The sequence below is a fragment of the Neofelis nebulosa genome, chromosome 10, assembly GCF_028018385.1.
Source record: "Neofelis nebulosa isolate mNeoNeb1 chromosome 10, mNeoNeb1.pri, whole genome shotgun sequence".
Classification (NCBI taxonomy): domain Eukaryota; kingdom Metazoa; phylum Chordata; class Mammalia; order Carnivora; family Felidae; genus Neofelis; species Neofelis nebulosa.
Window position 1 is genome coordinate 63,746,424 of NC_080791.1, and position 23,433 is coordinate 63,769,856.

General features: G+C 39.3%; 3 protein-coding genes across 3 annotated transcripts; 1 reads left to right on the top strand and 2 right to left on the bottom strand.

Annotated features, from left to right (window-relative positions):
• Positions 1–3,667: 3,667 nt before the first annotated feature.
• Positions 3,668–4,677, top strand: LOC131488707 (olfactory receptor 2AG1-like). Its single transcript, XM_058690567.1, has one exon. It carries the CDS (start codon positions 3,745–3,747, stop codon positions 4,675–4,677), a length of 933 nt encoding a protein of 310 aa, XP_058546550.1. The 5' UTR covers positions 3,668–3,744.
• A 7,299-nt stretch (positions 4,678–11,976) lies between these two features.
• Positions 11,977–12,900, bottom strand: LOC131488708 (olfactory receptor 2D3-like). The gene has a single exon (XM_058690569.1). The coding sequence runs from the start codon at positions 12,898–12,900 to the stop codon at positions 11,977–11,979; it is 924 nt and encodes a 307-aa protein (XP_058546552.1).
• A 9,609-nt stretch (positions 12,901–22,509) lies between these two features.
• On the bottom strand, positions 22,510–23,433 carry LOC131488709 (olfactory receptor 2D3-like). The gene has a single exon (XM_058690570.1). It carries the CDS (start codon positions 23,431–23,433, stop codon positions 22,510–22,512), a length of 924 nt encoding a protein of 307 aa, XP_058546553.1.

Below are 23,433 nucleotides of genomic sequence, written 5' to 3' on the forward strand. Positions count from 1 at the left end.
TGAGCCACCCAGGCGCCCCAAGAGACTCTTAAATACAGAGAATAAACTGAGGGTTGCTGGAGGAGTTGTGGGTGGGGGGATGGGTAAATGGGTAAGGGGCATTAGGGAAGACATTTGTTGGGATAAGCACTGAGTGTTATAGGGGATGAATTACTGGAATCTACTCCTAAAATTATTATTGTGCTATATGCTAACTAACTTGGATGTAAATAAAGAATTAAACAAATAAATAAATAAGTTAATAAAAAAAAAGAAACCTAAAAGAAAGTTTGCCAATTCATTTACTGAATCAATTCTTTCTGTGTAACATGGAACCCTATATTATATTATTCTCTAGACATCACTTCTTTTCTGGCTGAATTACATTTTTATTGGGGAGGGCCTTTGGCAATAACTTTTTTATTTTTTGTTTAATGTGTCCTGTGTTTAATGATGATTTATCTGTACATAGAATTTAAGTGTACGGTTACGTTCCCTCACTGTTTTTGACAGTATTTCTTTCAACTTACTACTGTCAGTAAAAGACCATTATCATCTGCCTTTACTTATCTCTGGGAACGATTAAACATTTGAATTAACATTGACCTTGCAGCTTCAGTACTGTCTGTATCTGTTTTTATTTTTCCTGCTCAATGCTTAGAACCTGGCTCACTGTCTTTTCAAGAATCACTGGCGGTAGACAACAGTAACACCAAGACACACATATCCGTGCAAAGCCAAATTGGAAAGCCAAAGGTAAATAAAGGGAAGACTTCATAACTATCGGCTCAGAGGGCACAGTCCTGAGGACTGGAAAAAGTTCAGGTTAAAAAGATCATAAAGGGAAGTGGTAGAGGTGGTGGGTGGAGAAAGAGGTGGAAGGAGTATCCTAGAGCTGACACGAAACCCACTTTAAGATCTGGGGCAGGCTACTGACCAGGAAAAGGACCCTTCTTCTTGGTCTATCCAGTCAGAAATTCAGAAATGGGCCATCAGTGCCACCTTAGGGGAGGATAGAAGATACCTGGGGCCTCTGAGTTCATTTAGTGAGAGAAAAGAGCAGGGATACCAGGCCAGGAAACATGCCCAAGAGGACTCATTAACATCTTGTTTCCTGGACCAGCATTTCCAGGGGAGGCCATTTCAGCTGAGAAGATAAGTCCTTGTGAATGCAGGAATGGAATAAAGCAGAGGGGGAGGGGTCATGGGAAAGGAGCCAGAACAGCCTCCCCAGAGACAGTGAGGCCAAGCACAGCAGGGTCTCCCTTGGGGAGCTCTTCCAATATCTACTTCTTCCAGATTCCTGCTGCTCTCATCCTTGCTCCCAGACCCTAGCAGGAGTAAATGGCAGTCTGAGCATCTGGACCCAAGAACTCAGCCTGACAACTTCTCCAGAGCTGGATTGGTTCTTGACCTAGGGAACTGAGTGACAGAAACAGTTTCTTCTAATTCTCTATGGGTGTGAGAGCAGGAAATCCATCACTGAAGTAAGAGCGCCACAGAAACTACCCAAGTAGAACCCAGTAGTTCAGAAACTACTGAACTAGCCCTCTGTCTCCACTGCATCTCCAGAGAAGACCTTTAGAAGAATAGGAGGACCAGAAGGGGCCCTGACAGCTGTATTGGTCAGACTCCTCAGATTCTTAACCCAGCTTAGCAAAACTTAAACCAGTTGGACACTGCTGGAAAAGCCTCACCCTTTCCCCATTTCTACAGGAAAATCCTTCACCTTCAAACAACCCACAGGGCAGTTTGCACGTTTGGCCATCTGGGCTTCTCACTACCTGAGGTAAGGGCTTTGTCTCTCTGTCAGGGAAGTGTGCAGCCTCTGGGAATGCTGAGTTGAGAAACAGCCCAAAACAGACCCTAAGAACTTAAGCTACTCTGTCTTCCAGATTCTCTAGTGCTTTGGGGCCTGTACTTGATCCTAATGCCCTCTATTCTTGGTTTTCTAAACATGAAGAAAAATCAGTGAAAATGGTGAAGGAGTCTGTGCCACATCCCAGGCCAGGGTGTCTGCTTCCTGGTGGAAATACCAATACCTATCTTTAGCACTGCTGGGCTTTCTGCCCTCTGCTCAGAGATTTTTGCCCCTATCTGGTAAAAAATGTCTCCAAAGGGCCATCTAAGAGCAAATGATATGCCCGTCATATGCTCTAATAATACCTTTTGTGCCATTAAAATCCTTTGGACCCAGAAGAGACCCGTAGGGGAACCAGTGAAATGTCCAAATATAGAAGCCACAGTATAGGGGAAAGATTTAGAGAAACATGCTTCTCTTACAGATTCTTTAACACGTGTTCAGAATTGGATTTATCTGCCTAGTTCCCATGATGCATGACATCGATACCTGTCAGTCCCAAGTCCCTGTCTCTTCTGACTTTTCTGGGGTGGGATACCACATTCCAAACGTGGCTTTCCAGAACAGGAGTTCATCCTCCCTATCCCCACGACCCTTCAATCCAGTGGAGATACTCTGGTCCTGCAAGAAGGAGAGTGGGGATCTGGGTCGGGTGCACAAGAGGGAAGATAGGATTAATGAGCCTGATTACAGCATACAGCACATGCTCTTTTGTTGCCAGCACCTTTCACCATTTCCCCCAAACACAAACACTCTGATATTCCTGGGCAGAGCCTCATCAGTTATCAGATATTTGAGTTTTCCCAGGCTCACATGTTGTCATAGCCTGTAAAGAAACACCTATGTCCTTTCATCCAAAAGGTTTAGCTCCAGGGGGCGCCTGGGTGGCGCAGTCGGTTAAGCGTCCGACTTCAGCCAGGTCACGATCTCGCGGTCCGTGAGTTCGAGCCCCGCGTCAGGCTCTGGGCTGATGGCTCGGAGCCTGGAGCCTGTTTCCGATTCTGTGTCTCCCTCTCTCTCTGCCCCTCCCCCGTTCATGCTCTGTCTCTCTCTGTCCCAAAAATAAATAAAAAACGTTGAAAAAAAAAAAAATTCAAAAGGTTTAGCTCCTAAAACCAACACCGTGTCAAACACATCACCCCTTAGTCTGAGACAGTCTAGAATTCCTTCTCTCTCAGGCACATGGAGAGTGTGGAGCTGGCCCAGAGAGGTGACTAAGGTGGACATACTTTAGCTCTTCCCGTGATGCTTCCATCTACAGCCTTGAGTGCTGCAAACAAATGTGGACATAGTCTGTATGGAAAATGAGTGGAAGTACTTTGTTGAAAAAAACATTTCTGTACCTGCTTTAGAGTTTTATATTCAGAATAGGTCTGTTAGGACACTAACCGGGCATGTAAATCAGTCATCAAACATTATACTTAAACCGAGGTACAAAAATAATCAAGGGCTTATGTATTAGAATATTACTTTCTAGTACATAAGCTACCTTTAAGAGAGGGATACTTTAATCATTCTGGAAAGATACTTGTCCAGGTTTGGTGTCCTGAATAATACTTTCATATAATGACCTCTCAATGTTTAGTTATTACTATGATGCCTGCTCTCCATTTAGATGGTTCTTTCATCAATATACAATTAAAAGTGTCAGAAACGGAGAGGTCAAGAGTTAAAGTCAGAGTCCAATAGGAAAGGCAACACCTCATTGTATTCATGATCCCTCACAATTCCATGTCCCTGTCTCTTCTGACTTTTCTGGGCTTGGGTACAATGCTCCAAATGTGGCTTTTCCAAATGGGAGTTGGATTCAATTAGGGTCTTGTGATGTTACAAACTAGGGACCACCTTTGCAAAAATTCACCGAGAATGTGTTTGGTTCTAGGCAACTAAAGAAACAATACAGAATGGAGTACTGGAACTCCACCCTGGGCAGTGGCTTTATATTGATGGGGATTCTGAAAGACAGTGGGTCTCCTGAACTGCTCTGTGTCATAATCACAGTCCTGTACATGTTGGCCCTGACCAGCAATGGCCTGCTGCTCTTGGTCATCACGGTGGATTCCCGGCTCCACGTGCCCATGTACTTCCTGCTCGGGCAGCTCTCACTCATGGACCTCCTCTTCACATCTGTTGTCACTCCCAAGGCGCTCATGGATTTTCTGCGCAGTGAAAACACCATCTCCTTTGCGGGCTGTGCCCTTCAGATGTTTCTGGCATTGATGCTGGGTGGTGCAGAGGACCTGCTACTGGCCTTCATGGCCTATGATAGATATGTGGCCATTTGTCATCCTCTGAACTACATGGTCTTCATGAGGCCAAGGGTCTGCTGGCTCATGGTGGCCACAGCATGGATACTGGCATACCTGAATGCTCTAGGACATACCTTTTATACCATGCAGTATCCCTTCTGCAAAGCCCGGAACATCAGGCACCTGCTTTGTGAGATTCCACCTTTGCTGAAGTTGGCCTGTGCAGATACCTCTAGATATGAACTGTTTGTGTATGTGATGGGTGTGACCTTCCTGATGCCCCCTCTCCTTGCAATCATTTCTTCCTATGCACTAATCCTGTTTACTGTGCTTCACATGCCCTCAAATGAGGGGAGGCAGAAAGCCCTAGTCACCTGCTCTTCCCATCTGACTGTGGTTGGGATGTTCTATGGAGCTGCCACATTCATGTATGTCCTGCCCAGTTCTCTCCACAGTCCCAAGCAAGACAACATCACCTCTGTTTTCTACACAGTTGTCACTCCAGCCCTGAATCCCCTTATCTATAGCTTGAGGAATAAGGAAGTCATGGGGGCTTTGAAGAGAGTTCTGGGAAAATACATGCTGTAGACACATTCCACCATCTAGGGAGAGCTTATGGCTAGCCCTCAAAATTTATTCCTCTTTGAAGTCAGAAGAAATATGCTAATTCTCATGGTGAAAACACTATAACTCAGAGTGTATCTTTTAATAGAAAAATGAAGAAGTGTGACCTGACTTCTGAAATGATTTTGTGTGTCTGTATTTTTACCATTTTACTTTATTTTATTTTTTCAACTACAGTTGACATAGAATGTTACATTAGTTTGGTGTGCAACATAGTGACCTGACAAGTCTATACTTTATGCTGTGTTCACCACAAATGTAGCTACCATCTGTTACCGTACAGCACCATTACAATATCATGGACTGTATTCCCTTTCATCCCCACTGTACCTTTTATCCTGGTGATGTATTCATTCCCAACTGGAAGCTTGTATCTCCCACTCCTCTTGACCCATTTTCACCATCCTTCCATCTGTTCTGGCAACCACCAGTTTATTCTCTGTATCCATGGTCTATTTCTGTTGTTTCTTTGTTTGTTCTTTTGTTTTGTTTTCATTCCATGTATAAGTGAAATCATATGGGATTTGTTTTTTTCTGCCTGACTTATTTTACTTAGCATAATACCCTCAAGGTTCATCCATGTTATCACAAATGGCAAGATTTCATTCTATTTTTATGGCTGATTAATATTCCACTGTATGTGCGTGTGTGTGTGTGTGTGTGTGTGTGTGTGTGTAACATCTTCTTTATCCATTCATCTATCAACAGGCATGTGGGTTGCTTTCATATCTCAGCTATTGTAAATAATGCTACAATTAAAACAGGGATGTTTATATCTTTATGAATTAGTGTTTTCATTTTCCTTGGATAAGTAGCCAGTAGTAGAACTACTGGATCATATGATATTTCTTTTTTTTTTCCCAGTATATGAAATTTATTGTCAAATTGGTTTCCATACAACACCCAGTGCTCATCCCAAAAGGTGCCCTCCTCAATACCCATCACCCACCCCCTCCCTCCCACCCCCCATCAACTCTCAGTTTGTTCTCAGTTTTTAAGAGTCTCTTATGCTTTGGCTCTCCCCCACTCTAACCTCTTTTTTTTTTTCCCTTCCCCTCCTCCATGGGTTTCTGTTAAGTTTCTCAGGATCCACATAAGAGTGAAAACATATGGTATCTGTCTTTGTCTGTATGGCTTATTTCACTTAGCATCACACTCTCCAGTTCCATCCACGTTGCTACAAAGGGCCATATTTCGTTCTTTCTCATTGCCCTGTAGTACTCCATTGTGTATATAAACCACAATTTCTTTATCCATTCATCAGTTGATGGACATTTAGGCTCTTTCCATAATTTGGCTATTGTTGAGAGTGCTGCTTCATATGATATTTCTATTTTGATTTTTTGAGGAATCTCCATACCATTTCTACAGTGGCTGCACCAATTTATATTCCCACCAGCATTGCACAAAGGTTTCTTTTCCTCACATCCTTGTCAATACTTACTTTTTGTCTTTTTTATTCCAACATTTTGATGGATTCAAGGTGATATCTCATTATCAAATGCTCTTTTAAGTCTTTCTTCCATCAAGCAATTTATAAGAAATGATCTGCATTCTATTTAAAATTTGCCTACTTTCCCATTTAGCTACCAAGTTGAAAGAGACAAGGGACTTTTACCAATTTTGGACATGACCTCTGACTTGAAAGTCCATAGTGGACCAACGTATGAACCAAAGAAAAGAAACTTTCAAGAAAAGAAAGTTTCAAGTTTCAAGTTTCAAGGGCCTAAACAAGGCCCATATCAAGGGAGCAGACCTTGAGATCTGCACAAATTTTAGACACCTGACCTTGTTACAAGAGCACGTAGGCAACCTAGTTAATGCCCAAACTGGTAGTAGTTTGTATGGATTTGTATCATGTTCTAACTTCCTTTTTCCAAACAGTCATTACAGAAACTGACCCACCTGGACCCTCCAACAGGTGTTTTTGTTTGACTTTGTTTTTGATGTGGAAATTTTTTATACTGCCTAAAATCCAAATATTGCTGAAATGAATAAAATAGAAAGGACATCTCATTAGCAACGTCCATTGGAAACAATGCTTACTCCTTGGCAGTAAACAGAACAGACAAACAAACAACTGGTTGCAGTCTTGAAATGGAGCTAAATTGCAGAGGGTTCATATGCTTAATATGTGTGGATGTGTGAGTCTGCGGATGTGTATTTGTGCTGAAAAGGAGAGGACAACATATCAATTAATTTTCTAGTGGCTTAAATATGCTGTACTACTGCCATTTGTTTGTAAGCCTGGAAATACTTACACAAAATCTGCAGGTTGTTTTGAAGCTTCAAAATAACATGGTTCATCCAAGTGGCACTATTTTGGGGAATATTGCTCTTTTTGGAAATTTGCTAATGCTTTCTCTTTAAAAAATAACAAAAAATTATTAAAAATTAATAACAGCACTTTCATCTGTAAAACTAGGACTTTTAAAAAATTAATAAAATTAGGGATATTAAAAATAGGCAAAAACCAACTAAAATCTTACCCAGAGATAACCTCCACACTTTTAGATACATTTTCTTTCATTTTGAAGGCAGGCATGCATTTCCCTGAGTTTATATGTGCACATAAAGTAGAGATTTTTTCATTTATTAATACATAGTGAATTTTTCCCCTACATTATTTGGCAGCTGTAAAGAGCAGTGACAAAGAGGCTGGGGTCAGTTGTCAGAGTACCGAGGTTCGAATTCAGTATGCCCCCACTAACATAACATTGAGCATGTTTCTTAACCTCTCTGTACCTATCTGCAAATCTCTAAGCTGTATATTGGCAGTAATAGTAAGACCTACTTCATAGTCATTGTGAGGATTAAAGAAGTTAGTAAACATAAATGTAAGATATTTAGAATAACACCTGGCATACAATGAGTATTTAATAAATCTTAACTCTTCTGTGAATAAGTAGCCTTGAAAATATTTTTATGTAATGACACAACATTACATCATATGGATGCTTTGTAATAGAATTGGCTATTTCGTCATTGATATACAACTAGTGTGTGTGTGTAAAAATAGCAATGTTGACCTCTGAGTCAACACTGTGTGTGTGTAAAAATAGCAATGTTGACCTCTGAGTCAACAGTGATTGATTTTTTCCATCAGAATAAATTCTTGTGAGTGGAATTACTAAAACCAAAGTCAAAATCTATTTAATATTCTTGACATAAAAAGATGAATTAATTTTTTCATATTAAACATTCTGCCTTTTTACCAGCAACATATAAGTGTACTTAACTCATTTTCATATTGAGTTGAACAGTTTTTATTAATTTACTAGGTATAAATTTAAATATATTACTTTAATTTGCATAATAGATAAATTTATATTTTTCTTTTTGAGTTTTTGGAGTTCTTTACAGATTAGGGACACTGATAATTTGTTACGTTTGTGGTAATAACTTTTTATCAGTGTGTTATTTTTCAAATATCTGCATGGTAAGGATTTGTAGACACAGAAGTACTGAAAATATTTGTGTAGTGAAATCTATCCATCTTTTTCTTTTTTGTTTTCTTTAAGTAATTTTACTGCTAGGATGTAATTTTCTACTCTCTCTTTAGGTAACAATTTATATATGTTATTTTTTCTTCATAATTTTATAATTGTATTTAACTTTTAGAATAAGTTTCTAATTTATCTTGATATGGTGAGGTTTTAACTTTTTTCAAAGTTGTCATTTTCGTTTTTTTTAATGTTTATTTATTTTTGAGAGAGCCAGAGAGAGACAGAGAGAGAGAGAGTTGGGGGGAGGGGCAGAGAGAGAGGGAGACACAGAATCCAAAGCAGGCTGCAGGCTCTGAGCGGTCAGCACAGAGCCTGACGCAGGGCTCGAACTCACAAGCCCTGAGATCATGACCTGAGCTGAAGTCAGACGCTCAACAAACTGAGCCACCCACGTGCCCCCAAAGTTGCCCTTTTCTTTACAATAATTCTTTTCCATGAATTTATTTTTTAAATCATGTATTATGTCTCATAAACATAGTATTAAGGTACACTTCTTGGCTATCTGTTCAGTTCTAGCTTCTTTCTCTCCTTACTCTTTCTAAGGATATTTGATTCTGTCATCTACACCTCAAAAACCCATTGGTAATTTGATCATGAATATATTCAACTGGTAAAGTAACTTCTAATTTAGGATTTTTTTGCAGTACTCAGCTATGCCTTCCAGAACATAGTATATACTACTCCACCTTCTGAACTCAATCTTCTTTTCTTTCTGAAAATGACTCTTTCACACCTCAGTCTCAGCTGATTATCTTACCCCATATGTACTTTACTTGGAATAGAATGTGGAGTATGGGGTAAGAAAGAGAAGGGAAATAAGAAAGGCCAGCCCCTTATCTTTTTCTCTTCAAACCTCCCACCCACGTGTATGTACCTGTATGTTCATGTTTGGTTTCCCCCTTTACAACTATCTATTAAAGGCTGACCCCTTCACTAGTATTTCACCTACCAAAGATTTTGTTCCTGCAGAGTCTCTTTAATTTAAACCATTATCTTCTTCACTTCTGGATCGTAATCACAGGGATACAAGTATGCTCTGATTATCCCATCATAAAGAACCCCTTCTGATCACCAAGTAATATTCCATTGTGTATATATATATGTATATTTACCACATCTTTCTTATACATTCCTATGTGGATGGACATTGGGGCTTTTTCCATAATTTGGCTATTGTCGATAGTGCTGCTATAAACACTGGTGTGCATGTGCCCATTCGAATCAGCATTTTTTTATCCTTTGGATAAGTACCTAGTAGTGAAATTACTGGGTTGTAGGGTAGTTCTATTTTTAATTTTTTTGAGGAACCTCCATACTGTTTTCCAGAGTGGCTGAACCAGTTTGTATTCCCACTAATGGTGTAAGAGGGTTCCCCATTCTCTGCATCCTTGCCAACATCTCTTGTTTCCTGAGATGTTAATTTTGGCAATTCTGACAAGTGGGAGGTGGTATCTCATTGGGGTTTTGATTTGTATTTTCCTGATGATGAGTGATGTTGAGCATCATTTCATGTGCCTGTTAGCCATCTGTATGTCTTCTTTGGGGGCACCTGGGTGGCTCAGTCAGTTAAGTGTCTCACTCTTGGTTTCATCTTAGGTCATGATCTCACGGCTTTGTGGGTTCAAAACCCTACATCAGGCTCTGTGCTGGCAGTATAGACCCTGCTTGGGATTCTCTCTCTCTCTCCCTCTCTCTCTTCCCTTCCCCCACTTACACTGTCTCTGTCTTTCTCAAAATAAATAAACTTTAAAGAAAAATAAAAACCTTGTATGTCTTCTTTGGAAAAATGTCTATTCATGTCTTCTGCCTATTTCTTCACTGACTTATTTGCTTTTTGTGTGTTGACTCTGAGAAGTTCTTTATAGATTTGGGATACTAGCCCTTTGTCAGATATGTCCTTTGCAAATATCTTCTCCCATTTAGTAGGTTGTCTTTTAGTATTGTGGATTGCTTCCTTCGCTGTACAAAAGCTTTTTATTTTGATGAAGTCCCAATAGTTTATTTTTGCTTTTGTTTCCCATCCTCAGGAGACATTTCCAGTAAGAAGTTGCTACAGCGATGTCAAAGAGGTTGCTGCCTGTTTTCTCTTCTAGGATTTTGATGGTTCCCTGTCTCACATTTAGGTCTTTAATTCATTTTGAATTTATTTTTGTGTATGGTGTAGGACAGTGGTCCAGTTTCATTCTTTTGCATGTTTCTGTCCAGTTTTCCCAACATCATTTGTTGAAGAACCTTTTTTTTCTATTGGATATTCTTTCCTGCTTTGTCAAAGATTAATTGACCATATAGTTGTGGTTTAATTTCTGGGTTTTCTATTCTGTTCTATTGATCTATATATCTGTTTTTGTGCCAGTTCCATACTGTCTTGATCGCTATACTTTTGGGGTATTTGTTTTGTTGTTTTTCTTTTAATGTTTATTTATTTATTTGGTGGGGGGGTGGTCTCAAGGGACAGAAAGGGGAACCTAACATGTGAAGCAGGCTCCATGATGAGATCATGACCTGAGCAAAAATCATATACTCAACCAACCGAGCCACACTGGTGCCCTGATCACTACACCTTTATAGTATAACTTGAAGTCCAGAATTGTGATGCCTCCAGCCTTCCTTTTCTTTTACAAGGTTGCTTGGCTCTTCCAGGTCTTTTGTGGTTCCATACCAATTTTAGGTTTGTTCTAACTCTGTGAAGAATGCTGTTGGTATTTTGATAGGGATGTCATTAAATGTGTAGATTGCTTCGGGTAGTATAGGCATTTTAACAATATTTGTTCTTCCAATCCACAAGCATGAAATGTTTTCCCATTTCTTTGTGTCATCTGCAATTTCTTTCATAACTGTTCTATTGTTTTCAGAGTACAGATCTTTTACCTGTTTGGTTAGGTTTATTCCTAGGTATGTTATGGGTTTTGGTGCATTTGTAAATGGGATTGATTCCTTGATTTCTCTTTTTTCTTCTTCATTATTGGTGTATAGAAATGCAACAGATTTCTGTACATTGATTTTGTATTCTGCAACTTTACTGAATCATGTATCTGTTCTAGCAAATTTTTGGTAGAGTCTTTGGGTTTTTCTGTACAAAGTATCATGTCATCTGTAAATAGTGAAAGTTTGACTTCTTCCTTGCTGATTTGGATGCCTTTTATTTCTTTCTAAAAAAATTTACTTAAATTCCAGGGGCGCCTAGGTGGCTCAGTCGGTTGAGCATCTGACTTTGGCCCAGGTCATGATCTCGTGGTTCATGAGTTCAAGCCACGCATCAGGCTCTGTGCTGACAGCTCAGAGCCTGGAGCCTGCTTTGGATTCTGTGTCTCTCTCTCTCTGCCCCTCCCCCACTCTGTGCACATGCTCTCTCTCTCTCTCTCTGTCTCTCAAAAATAAACAAATAAACATTATAAAAAAGATTTTACTTAAATTCCAGTTAGTTAACATATAGTGGTAATATTAATTTCAAGTGTACAATTTGGTGATTCAAAACTTATAACACCTAGGGCTCATTACAAGTGCACTCCTTAATCCCCATCACTATTTAACCCATCCTCCCACGCAAACCCCCTTCTATATTTCTTTCCTTTGTCTATCAATATGCCTTGCTTTGAATAGGCAATTAACTAAATTTTCTTAGAATAGATATAGGAAAATAGGAGAAGGAAAAGAAGTGGAGGAATGGGATGAAAATGGGAAAAGTTTATAAGAAAATCACTTCTCTCTACATCTTTAAAATTCTCATCATGATTAAAGATCCTCACCTTAAAAGAGACTATTTTGCAGTCACTCTCCTGAGAGCCCCTTTGACATCCTTGTTTCTCAGACTATAAATGATCGGGTTCAGCATGGGTGTCACTGCTGAGTAGAACACAGAGATCATTTTATCCCTTTCATTCATTATCTTGGAGTTTGGCCTCATATAGGCAAATATTGCTGAGCCATAGAAGAGGACAACAACAATGAGATGGGAGCCACAGGTAGAGAAAGCCTTGAATCTCCCCTCCCCAGACTGCATTTGGATCACAGCAGAGATAATATTCCAGTAGGAGACAAGGATCAGGCAGACAGGAGCTAGGAGGATGACCACGCCCATTGCAAAGATGGCCATTTCTGTGCTATAGGTATTTGTGGAAGCCAGCTTCAGGAGGGCAGGAGGTTCACAAAAAAAGTGGTTAATGATATTGTTCCCTTGGTAGGGCAGACACAGTGTGAATGTGGTATCCACTAGAGATACTAACGCTCCACTGACCCAGGACCCTAAGGCCAGCTGGACACATAACCAATGTGTCATGATAGAAGAGTAGTGCAGGGGCTTACAGACAGCCACATACCGGTCATAGGACATCACCGCCAGCAGTGCGCACTCTGTACACCCAACCAGAAGTAAGACAAACATTTGAGTTGAGCATCCAGCAAAGGAAATGGTTTTCCTCTTTGCCAGGAAGTGGACTAGCACCTGGGGCACTGTGGTGGTAGAGAAACAGAGATCAGCAAAGGACAAGTTTCTAAGGAAAAAGTACATGGGTGTGTGGAGTCTGGAGTCTGTGTGGATGAGCACAATGATAAGCAGATTTCCCAGTACAGTCAGCAGATAGATGATCAGAAAAAGGAAGAAGAGCAGGAGTTGTGTGTGTGGATCCTGTGAAAGGCCCAGGAAGACAAATTCAGTCACATAGGTTTGGTTTTCTTCTCCCATGAAAATTTATTACTGTTTATAGGTCAGCACCAAGAAAAGAAACACATATTGATCAGTTATTTAAAAAAATGTATCTGGTATTTTATTAACCAGCATTAGAACTGAGCTATTAATTTCTATCTCTTGACAGATTCCATATGTCAGAAGACCGAGCTCTCTTTTTGCTCAGTAGTTTTGACAGATGAAAGTCATTTCTGATTTTCTATCCCCTTGAGTCTTTTAGTTGCACCAGAGGTTCAGAAATCATCCTGAATATGCTACATGACCAAACCTTAGCAGGACTACTTATGGTCCTGACAAGACTATAGTGCTGCTCACAGTGCATCCTTCCTTTGATGTAGGTTTGGGAAGCAAACAAATTGATGCTGCTTTAAACCAGTTCGATTGTTATGCTGAAAACTGTGTGATAACGTTTGTGAAGGCTGATTTTTTTTCATTATTTTTGCAAAACAATCTAAAGAAGCACTCTGAGCAACGAATGGCAAGTTAAAGGAAGATGTAGTAGTCTGTGATCCTGGCCCTTAAGTAAATCTTCCCTCGTTTGTTTTCAGTGTGAAGAGGGTACCCAGGAACATCGGTAGAAATAACTGCCTCAGTGGTTGTTGCACTCAGTAGTGTCCTTTAAATATGTCTTAATCTGTTCTCCACACATAATCTCTCTTTACATAAGGTCCTTTGCCAATAACAATACTAATTATAATGTGTTGGGCCCTGTCCTGATGCCATCATTGTTTCCTTACACTTATTTTAAATCTTCTGTTCATCTGAGGAGGTTATTATCATCCCTAGTATATAGATGATGAAACAAAGACTCAGAAAAAATTTTAAGCTTTCTCACTCTTTCTGTAATCTGCAATTCTTTTTCTTTCTTACTCAAAAACTCATTGTAAAGAAGGTTAAACTTTCACCCAGTTGTTTCTGCCTATTTCCCACATCCACTCCTAAAAGACAGATCCATAGACCTTCGTTTTATGAGTTTAAGAGCTAATCCACTATGGCAGAGCTCTCTGTAGGCACAAAAATAACAGTCAGACATATATGAACAGATATTTTTAAATAATTTTGGGGGATCTTGCCCAAAGGACAATGGAAAGAATTAAAGGAACAAGTCTTCAGAAAAGTGATACAAGTTATTTGTAAATTACTTGATTGTATACCTTTAAAAAATCAAAGGGAGGAGCGCCTGGGTGGCCCAGTCGGTTAAGTGTCTGGCTCTTGATTTCAACTCAAGTCATGATCTCATGGTTTGTGTGATGGAACCCTGCGATGGGCTCTGCCCTGACAGCACGGAGCCTGCTTGGGATTCTCTCTTTCCCTCTCTCTCTGCCCTTCCTCTGCTTTTGCAACCCTCTCTCTCTTTCTCTCTCTCAAAGTAAACAAATAATCTCTAAAATAAAAAAAAATCAAAGTCAAAAGGTACAATTTGAGTTTATGATAACCAGTAAGAAATGTGATCTTATACAAGGTCAGTCTTGTACAACTGAACAGTCTTGTGTTATATACCAAAATAAACAAGTAGAAATCTTAGCAAAAAAAATTCCTCCACAGTGGCTTAAACTTAGCAAAGTATACACCTAAGAAGTATTCATGATCTATTTGAAGAAAATCATGAAACACAATATCTGAATAAATGGACATACTAATTTTGTAAACAAAACAGCATAGTCTTATCAAGGTATTCATTTTGCCCAAATTAATTCATAAATGCACTGAAATTCCAACCAAGTTCACAGAAGACTTTTTGTAAGGGAATTTAATAATCTTATTCTGCATTTTATCTAGATGACTAATTCTATGATAGAAAATGAAGTGTGGAAAAGAAAAATTAGGGGATATAGGGAACACATTCTACCAGATATAAAATATATAGTAAATTTTACCTCCCTTATTAATATACTGTATACTGAGCAAGCATAAAACACTTGACTAATAAATATAAAACTGAAATAAATAAATATTTATTAATAAATAAATAAATATCCTAATATGTATGAAAATTTAATATATGGTAAAGGTGGCATCTTAAATAAGTGTATTTACTTCACAAAGGCTGTGGGACAATTATTTATGCTTTTTAGAACATCATGGATACATGTTTATATATACATATAATGTAAGTATAAGCAATAATTAATTCTGATGGGGTAATGATCTAATTTTTGAAAACATCTAAGTTTTGTTTTTTTTTTAATGAAAATTGGTAGTCTGTCCATCTCCCTATCTATCATGTGTCTATCCATCCATCTAATCTTTGGGTCATAAAGGCTTTCCTAAACATGCACCAAAAGAGAGAGAGAGAATGAGAGAGAAAGAAAGAAAAAAAAAGAAATAGTAAAGGAAAATACTAACAAAACTGACAATTTAAACCATAAGAGACTCTTAACGCTAGAGAACAAACTGAGGGTTGATGGAGTGAGGTGGGTGGGGGATCGGTTAAATGGATGACAGGTACTAAGGAGGGCATTTAGCATAATGACTTTCTTACAGTTCTTTACTCAGTGTACAATGTAGACTTGACCATTATATTCACAATGTCCAGAAAAATATTTGTATGTACTTTCTTTCATGAAGCTGTTACATTGTCTTTTAAGTATGTGATTAAATATTTGTCTCCCTGGACTGAGTTTTTCTTCAAGATAGTAAAACTGATGTCACTTAATCTTTATTATCTGAATATCAGTATCACCTGAGACATGATAGGGGTTTAAAATGAATGGACAAATAGACTCCTGCTGACACTCCACACCAACACATTAGCACACCAACACATTCACTCTCTCAAGAGAAATGTAAATGAGAAGAGTGGTCTTATGTTGACTGTTGAAATGTTGAACTCTGACCTGGGATTGGGAAGATCTTGGTTTAGAAGATCCCAGGATTGATCACTAGGTTAAAGAGAATGAATAAACTGGCTGTCACCCACATCCAAATGAAGAAGGGTGAGTTCAGTGTGACAGGGGACAAGACTGTCACATAGGATTTGTGTATATCTGCACATACAAATTAGCATACTCACACAGTCTTATGTGGCCATCCGGGGATGTCTGACGACAAGAAGATGCTGCCTGTGTCCCCTAGGACAGGTGGTTCAGGTTCTGTCCTGGCCCTGCCTACTCTCACTGTCCAAACCCAGTGGCAAAACAGAACAAGGAGGGAAACCCTGAAAAGGGAACATTGAGACAGCAACGGGCGGAGGAGAATCTGGCAGATTAGCTTTTGGTGCCAAATAAGAGGCAATGGGTGTTCACAGCCCCTGCAGTCACTCTAATATCCCTGGTCAGTAGCTTAATCCTCTCCAGAGGAGTTGCAGAACAGGATTTGGGAGGCTATCACTCGGAATCAGTAAAAAAAGAAGAGTACGTATTTTCTGTAGAAGCCAGATGAAAAAGAGAGGGGAGTGAAAGGCAGAGCCCACCCCGATGAACACAATCAAGATTTCAGACTCTCTAAAAGGATTAAATCTCCCTAATCACCTTACCCACTCTCACATGGAGGACTGGCATGAGCCAAACAGGACACTGGGGTCAGTGATGAAGAAACAAGTTAATGAATGAAGGGAGTTATGGTTTTGGCAGTCTGCTAATCCATATCCTAACAGGCAATTTCCACTGCCATTTACCGAATATTCTGAAGGTTAGGACATCATCTGGGCTATGAGTCCTATTCTACCCCAAGCCAAGAAGCACCATTTTATAAAATTCCCCAAATTCACCAAAGAACCAGCCTGGAGGATTTTCATGGCAGGAAGTCTTTAAGTCTGAGGTCCTAAGAGCTATTGTAAACAGGGCATTCCCTTGAGCAATTCGTGCTATTAACTTTTTAAAACCCTTCTACAATAAGAGATTACCCTTGGGCATTTTTCATTGTAATCACAAAGTGAAATACTTGAACCTTATCTGATAATCATATACTACTGTAGTGTTTCTCAAACCAATCTAAGGACAACTGGTGTCTCTGAATTTTGTCACCATTTCAAAAATTGAGGTTTCAATAATGATGCTAACATAAAAGACAGCTTACAGAAGTGTATTCTGCATGATCTGGATGATATCCACTAAATTAACTACTGCCAGGGGTTTTCAGAACTTGGCTGCCATTGTACCCCAAATGCTTGAAGTCTTATGCTAATGGGGTGGGGGGGGGGAACACAACCCTAAACAGCTTTGGATGCAGTTTAGGATGTGTGACTGTTTAAATGAAGGCTTTATTGTAACTATTCAAATACAGAAGAGTGGTGTGAGAACAAAGTCAGCATATAACAAAGGGCCATATAAACAAGTCCAAAAGAGAATACTTGATTTCCTCACCAAACTCCTCCCTTCTGGAGTCTTCCTCATCGTCCACAACATTGCTCAGGTCAAAGACTTAGGGATATTTCATTACTCTTTTTTTCATCTTGTACATCTAATCTGACCACATTTCTTATCTCCTCTGGCTCTCCATTGCTACAACCCTAGTTAAGACCAGCATCTCTACCATGGGCTACTGGAATAGAACTCACTCCTACTGTTTGCTTTTCTTGTTTCCATGCTTGTCCACTTACAATCCATGCTCCATACAACACTCAGAGTGACCTTTTAATAGTGTAACATGAACATAGGGGGAGGGAAAGAAAAATAAGATATAAACAGAGAGGGAGGCAAACCATAAGAGACTCTCAAAATACAGAGAACAAACTGAAAGTTGCTGGAGGGGAGGTGGGTGGACGGATGGGCTAAATGGGTGTTATATAGGGGATATATATATATATATATATATATCTCCATATATATATCCCCACTTGGAACCTCATAAAGTGACCTTTGGAATAAAGATCTTTGCCAGTGTAATTAAGGGAAATTTCAAGACGAAATCCTCCTGGATTGGGGTAAACCCTAAGCCCAGTGACAGATATCCTTTTAAGAAAAGGGGTAGACACAGAGACAGAGGAAAGAAGGCCCTATGAGGACAGAGGCAGAGATTGGAGTTATGCTGCCACAAACTAAGGAACACCTCAGCACCAAAAACAGAGGCTTCTGAGGGAACAGAGTCTACAGATACATTGATTTCAGACTTCTGGCCTCAAGAACTATGGATTTCTGTTGTTTTAAACTACTAACATTGTGATAATTTGTTTTGGCAGCCCTGGGAAACTAATAAAACAGCCCTACCAATCTGGTCCTTGCCTGTTTCTGTGAACTCATTCTTGCCACTCTCCCTGGCACTTAACAGCCTCCAATCACTCTCTCTGACTTTCCTCTCCTCTGATCTCAAAAAAAACTTATTCCCATCCAAACTGTTCAGACTCTCTTCTGTCTGCCTGGACCCTCTTCCCCCAAATAATGTCTTGGTTCTTTCTTCTGAACATCCTGGTCACAGCACAAACGTTAATTTCTCTAATATGTAAGGTGTACTGTAACTGAAATGTCATCTTCCCAGAAAGATCTTTCCTGAGCACCTGCTCAAAATTGCAACCAACCCTTCCTTGCTTTTATTTCCTCATAATAACTTATTACCATCAGACATACGTGTTTTACTTGTTTATTTTATCATCTTCTGCTAAAATGTAAGTTCTATGAGTATAGGAATTTTTTTTTTTTTAATTTTTTTTTTCAACGTTTTTTATTTATTTTTGGGACAGAGAGAGACAGAGCATGAACGGGGGAGGGGCAGAGAGAGAGGGAGACACAGAATCGGAAACAGACTCCAGGCTCCGAGCCATCAGCCCAGAGCCTGACGCGGGGCTCGAACTCAACGGACCGCGAGATCGTGACCTGGCTGAAGTCGGACGCTTAACCGACTGCGCCACCCAGGCGCCCGAGTATAGGAATTTTGAACTTCATTTATTCCTGTATGTTCAGCACATAGAAGAGTTCTCAATAAATATTAAGTCAATAAATGATTAGATGTTCATTGAATAAGTGAACTCAAACTGTGCTATTGAAATCAATGCTCATTGGGTTGATTTAATACAAAAGGAACAATCATAAACCTGTGACATAAATGAAAGAAACTTAATTTCTTTTAAAAACTGAAAAACTGCTCTAGAAGACGAAGGTAGTACCCAGAATATGGTGACTTCAGTATATATATGTGTATATATATATATACATATATATGTATATACACACATATACATATATATGTGTATACACATATATATGTATATATATATACCCACATATACATATATATGTGTGTATACACATATATATGTATATGGTGTTTTAATTTCTCACATGTTATTAGTTGCCTAGCTGCCCCTGCATAGTCATCGGTAGTCTGCTATTCAGTCAGAGGCTGATGTTTTCATTTTAAAATATATATCAGTATCTGTGTTTTCTTACCTTCTTGCCTCCACCAGTTCCCTAATGAGGTCAGATGTATAGTTTTTATGTAACTCAGTGATCCATGGGCACTTTTTCAATGATCATTCTAATTATGTGATATAACTTCTTTTTTACTTAATGGCCGGTAAAGAGGAAGTGGTGAAGTGAGCTTCTGAATGGCCATGAGGCAGCATTATATGTAGAAGTGGATGCTATTCAATTTCAGTTCTGGGTAGTTAATGTAATGCCCCCGATTTTGAATCCGAGAGACCACCAAGGAGCCGATACCCATGCAAACGCACGAGGGTTTATTTGCAAGCTCGAGCTTGGGCCCAAGTATACCCGACACAGCGGAGCAGGGACTTGGACCCCTAGGTTAAGAGGCATAGCAGTTTTATAGGGGCCAGTGGCTAATGAGATTGTAACACACACAGAAAGTTGCATAGTCATGTCAGTCCACATGCAGGTGGCCAACTGAAACACAATTTACCCTATAGTAACTGTTTGAACTAGCCTATCACTCTGGTCAGAATTGGCGCGCAAGTTTGGCGGGCAAAAGGCAGGGTTTACATTCTCTGGCGGTTAGGGGTTCCTCATTCCTATATGAGCCTGTTTCCAGTAAGGGTGTGCTCAGCGGCTTGACTAGGGTGGGGGAGTGTCTTAAGCAATAAGTAGGTTATGTGGGGGTTATACATGAGATGGTGGGTGTAGCATAAAATGGAGTTAGTCTTGCTCTGTTTGTCCAGGGGTAGGGGATTTTTGTTAAATTCCTTGGGTCCCACAGTTAACTGAAGAAAATGAAAACATTAATTTGAAAAGATACATGCACCCCTATGATCATTGCAGTATTATTTACAGTAGCCAAGATATGGAAGCAACCTAAGTGTCCATCAATAGATGAATGGATAAAGAAGAGGTGATATGTGTTTCATGGAGTTAGAGGATATTATGCTAAGTGAAATAAGTTAGAGACAGACAAATACCATATGATTTCACATATATGTGGAATTTAAGAAACAAACAAAAAAGAAACAAAACAAGTAAACAAAATAAGACATAAACAGACTCATAAATACAGAGAACAAACTGGTGATTGTCAGATGGGAGGGAGGCAAGGGGATGGGTGAAATATATCACAGGGATTAAGAGATACATTCGATTATGAAATAAATAAATCATGAGATGTAAAGTACAGCATAGGGAATATAGTCAACAATATTGTAATAACTTTGTCAGGTGACAGATGATATCTCCATTTACTGTGGTGAGTATTATGTAATATATATAAATATTAAATCACTATGCTGTGCACCTGAAATTAATATAATATTGTATGTTATCTATATTTTAATTTTAAAAAGGGAAAATGCTATTATTTATAACATAGCTTCTCAAAGCATCTATAGTGCAAGACCAGTTTTGGTTTCCTTGTACAAGATCATGCTAGTTACACATAATTTGAAAATGTACCTCACACATGCATAGTGAATCTATTATTGCACACATCTGTTCTCCCATGCAGAATCATTCTGCACACAGGTCATTCAATTCAGGAAGGACATCATGGCACAGAATGAATAGCATTGGATTCTCAGGATAGGCCATGGACATTGAAGCTGGAGCAGCCAGACCTCAATGTGGCAAGCTTGATTTTCATTAGGGACTTATTTTCTCTGGCTCATGCCACACTTCACCCATAATTGCTTTGTTCATAGTCATGAAGCGAGAGCAGAACTCCAAGTTGAAATTTCTCCTGGTAAAAGATAAAATTTCCCATATTCTTCCCACTGTGTGAAAGGAGGATTTGTCTATGGTTAGCAGCACTCTTCTCTGTATGACAAGAATCCCTAGAAACAGCTGCATAGAGGATAAGGTGGGACAAGTCAGGGGATATTTGTAAGTCTGGCAAATGAAGTACAAAGTAGTGGAATATGTTTGTGTCATGGGACTTCTGCCTGGAGAAATAGACAATCATGGAGGAGAAATAGGCAGAACTATGAACAGGCAGAATGTAGTCTCCAGCTATGTTGTCATGACTCACAGGCCCTGCAATCAGGGATGAGAATTGGTAGTGTTTCTACATGCCAATGGAGTGTTGGGTCAATTCCGCTTAATACCTGAAGTTAAACCTTCAGCTGAGGGTAGATTTTCTTCCAAAGGAGGGGCAGTGTGCATGCTGAACATCAGTGAGTGACTACAAGTATCACCAGTGGTGCTTCTGCTATAAAGAGGTTACAGCAGTTGTTTAAAAAAAAAAAAAAAAAAAAAAAGCTTAAGGACCATTTAATCCCACAGAACAATGTATATCTTCTGGAATTGCTTCTCATATATCAGCCTTTCTTTACTACTTCCCCAAAATGAGAACTTAATGGGTACTGGCACCATCAAGCCTGCAGAAATGGGGAGAGCATGTTTGAAGAGGCAACAGCTGTGGTATATTGGTGTCATATGTGGTATATTGTGATATATTGGTGTGGTATATTGATGCAGGAAGGTTGCCTTTTAATTCTAATTCCCTCAACCCAGCAATTGTCCTTGGAGGGAAAGTGTGTGATATATGGAAGGTGTTTGCTGAATATGAGATCCCACAAATTATTGTCTAGGCCAATAGCTCCCCCATGTGTAGTTGAATTGATGATAGCAGTATTTTGGGACCATACAGCAAAACAAAAACAAAATTTCCATATCAGAACTTTAAGGTTAAAAAAATCATTGATATTTTCTCACAAGAAATTGTAGAGTCTAGCATAATGACATCAGGTAGTATTCCAAGGTTTGTGGATGGCTGTAGATGATGTTAGCATGGGATGAAGCTGACAAGCAGCCACGGAGTTTAGAACCGAAAGGTACTATGTCTGGGTGAAAATGTATTAGTGAACCAGTAATGCAGTGTAAATGAAGATCCTCGTATATGTGTGTGTGTGTGTGTGTGTGTGTATACACATATATATGTATATAAATGTATGTATAAATTGTATAAATTATATATATAAAGTTTATATAAAAGTATATATATAAATGTATATAATATATAAATGTAATTTATATTATAATATGTAATATAATAGCAAAAAGCTGTAATGAGGCAAGCAAGCTATAACCACAGAGAATAAGCTTGAGCAAGATGCAGTTGACAAACTTGAAAACATCCTAGATATACAAGGATACATGTATGACCCTTAGTTCTGCATCAGCTTAGAAACAGTTCACAGAGAAAGCTGTTAAAAATGTTGAACCACTTTGGAATGTCTTCATTCTCATAGATGTGTATCAATATAAAGATCATTGTCTCTGAGAGGCTCTATCTTCCAAATGCTTTCCTAAATGCCTCCTTTACCTCCTTGTTTCTCAGGCTGTAAATGAATGGGTTCATCATGGATGTTATGACTGAGTAGAACACAGAAATCACCTTATCCCCTTCATTTATCTTCTTGGAATTTGGACGCATGTAGGTAAATATAGTTGAGCCGTAGAAGAAGACCACAACAATGAGATGAGAACCACAGGTAGAAAAGGCCTTAAGTCTCCCCTCACCTGACTGTATCCGAATCACAGTGGAGGTAATATTCCAGTAGGAGAAAAGGATGAGGGAGACAGGACCAAGGAGAATTACTATGCCCATTGCCAAGATGGCCATCTCAGCTTTGTAGGTTTCTTCTGAAGCCAACTTCAAGAGTGCAGGAGGTTCACAAAAATAATGATTAATTATATTCTGTCCATGGTATGAGAGACATAAAGTAAATATTGTGTCTACTAAAGACACAATGGCTCCACTGGCCCAGGACCCTATGATCAGCTGTACACACACCCTCTGGGTCATGAGGGTGGAGTAGTGAAGGGGCTTACAGACAGCCACATAGCGGTCATAGGACATCACTGCTAGGAGGGAACTTTCTGTACACCCAGCTACTAGGAAAAAAATCATCTGAATTGAACACCCAGCAAAGGAAATGGTCTTTCTCATTACCAGCAAATGGAATAGCATCTGGGGGATGACTGTTGTAGAGAAACAGAGATCAATAAACGACAGGTTTTTAAGGAAGAAGTACATTGGTGTATGAAGTCGAGAGTCAATATGAATTAGCACTATGATGAGAAAATTCCCACACAGAGTTAGCAGGTAGATGATGAGAAACACTACAAACAGCAGGATTTGGATCTGCCAATCTGAAGAAAAGCCTAGCAAGATGAATTCAGTCAGATAGGTTTGGTTTTCTGTGCCCAT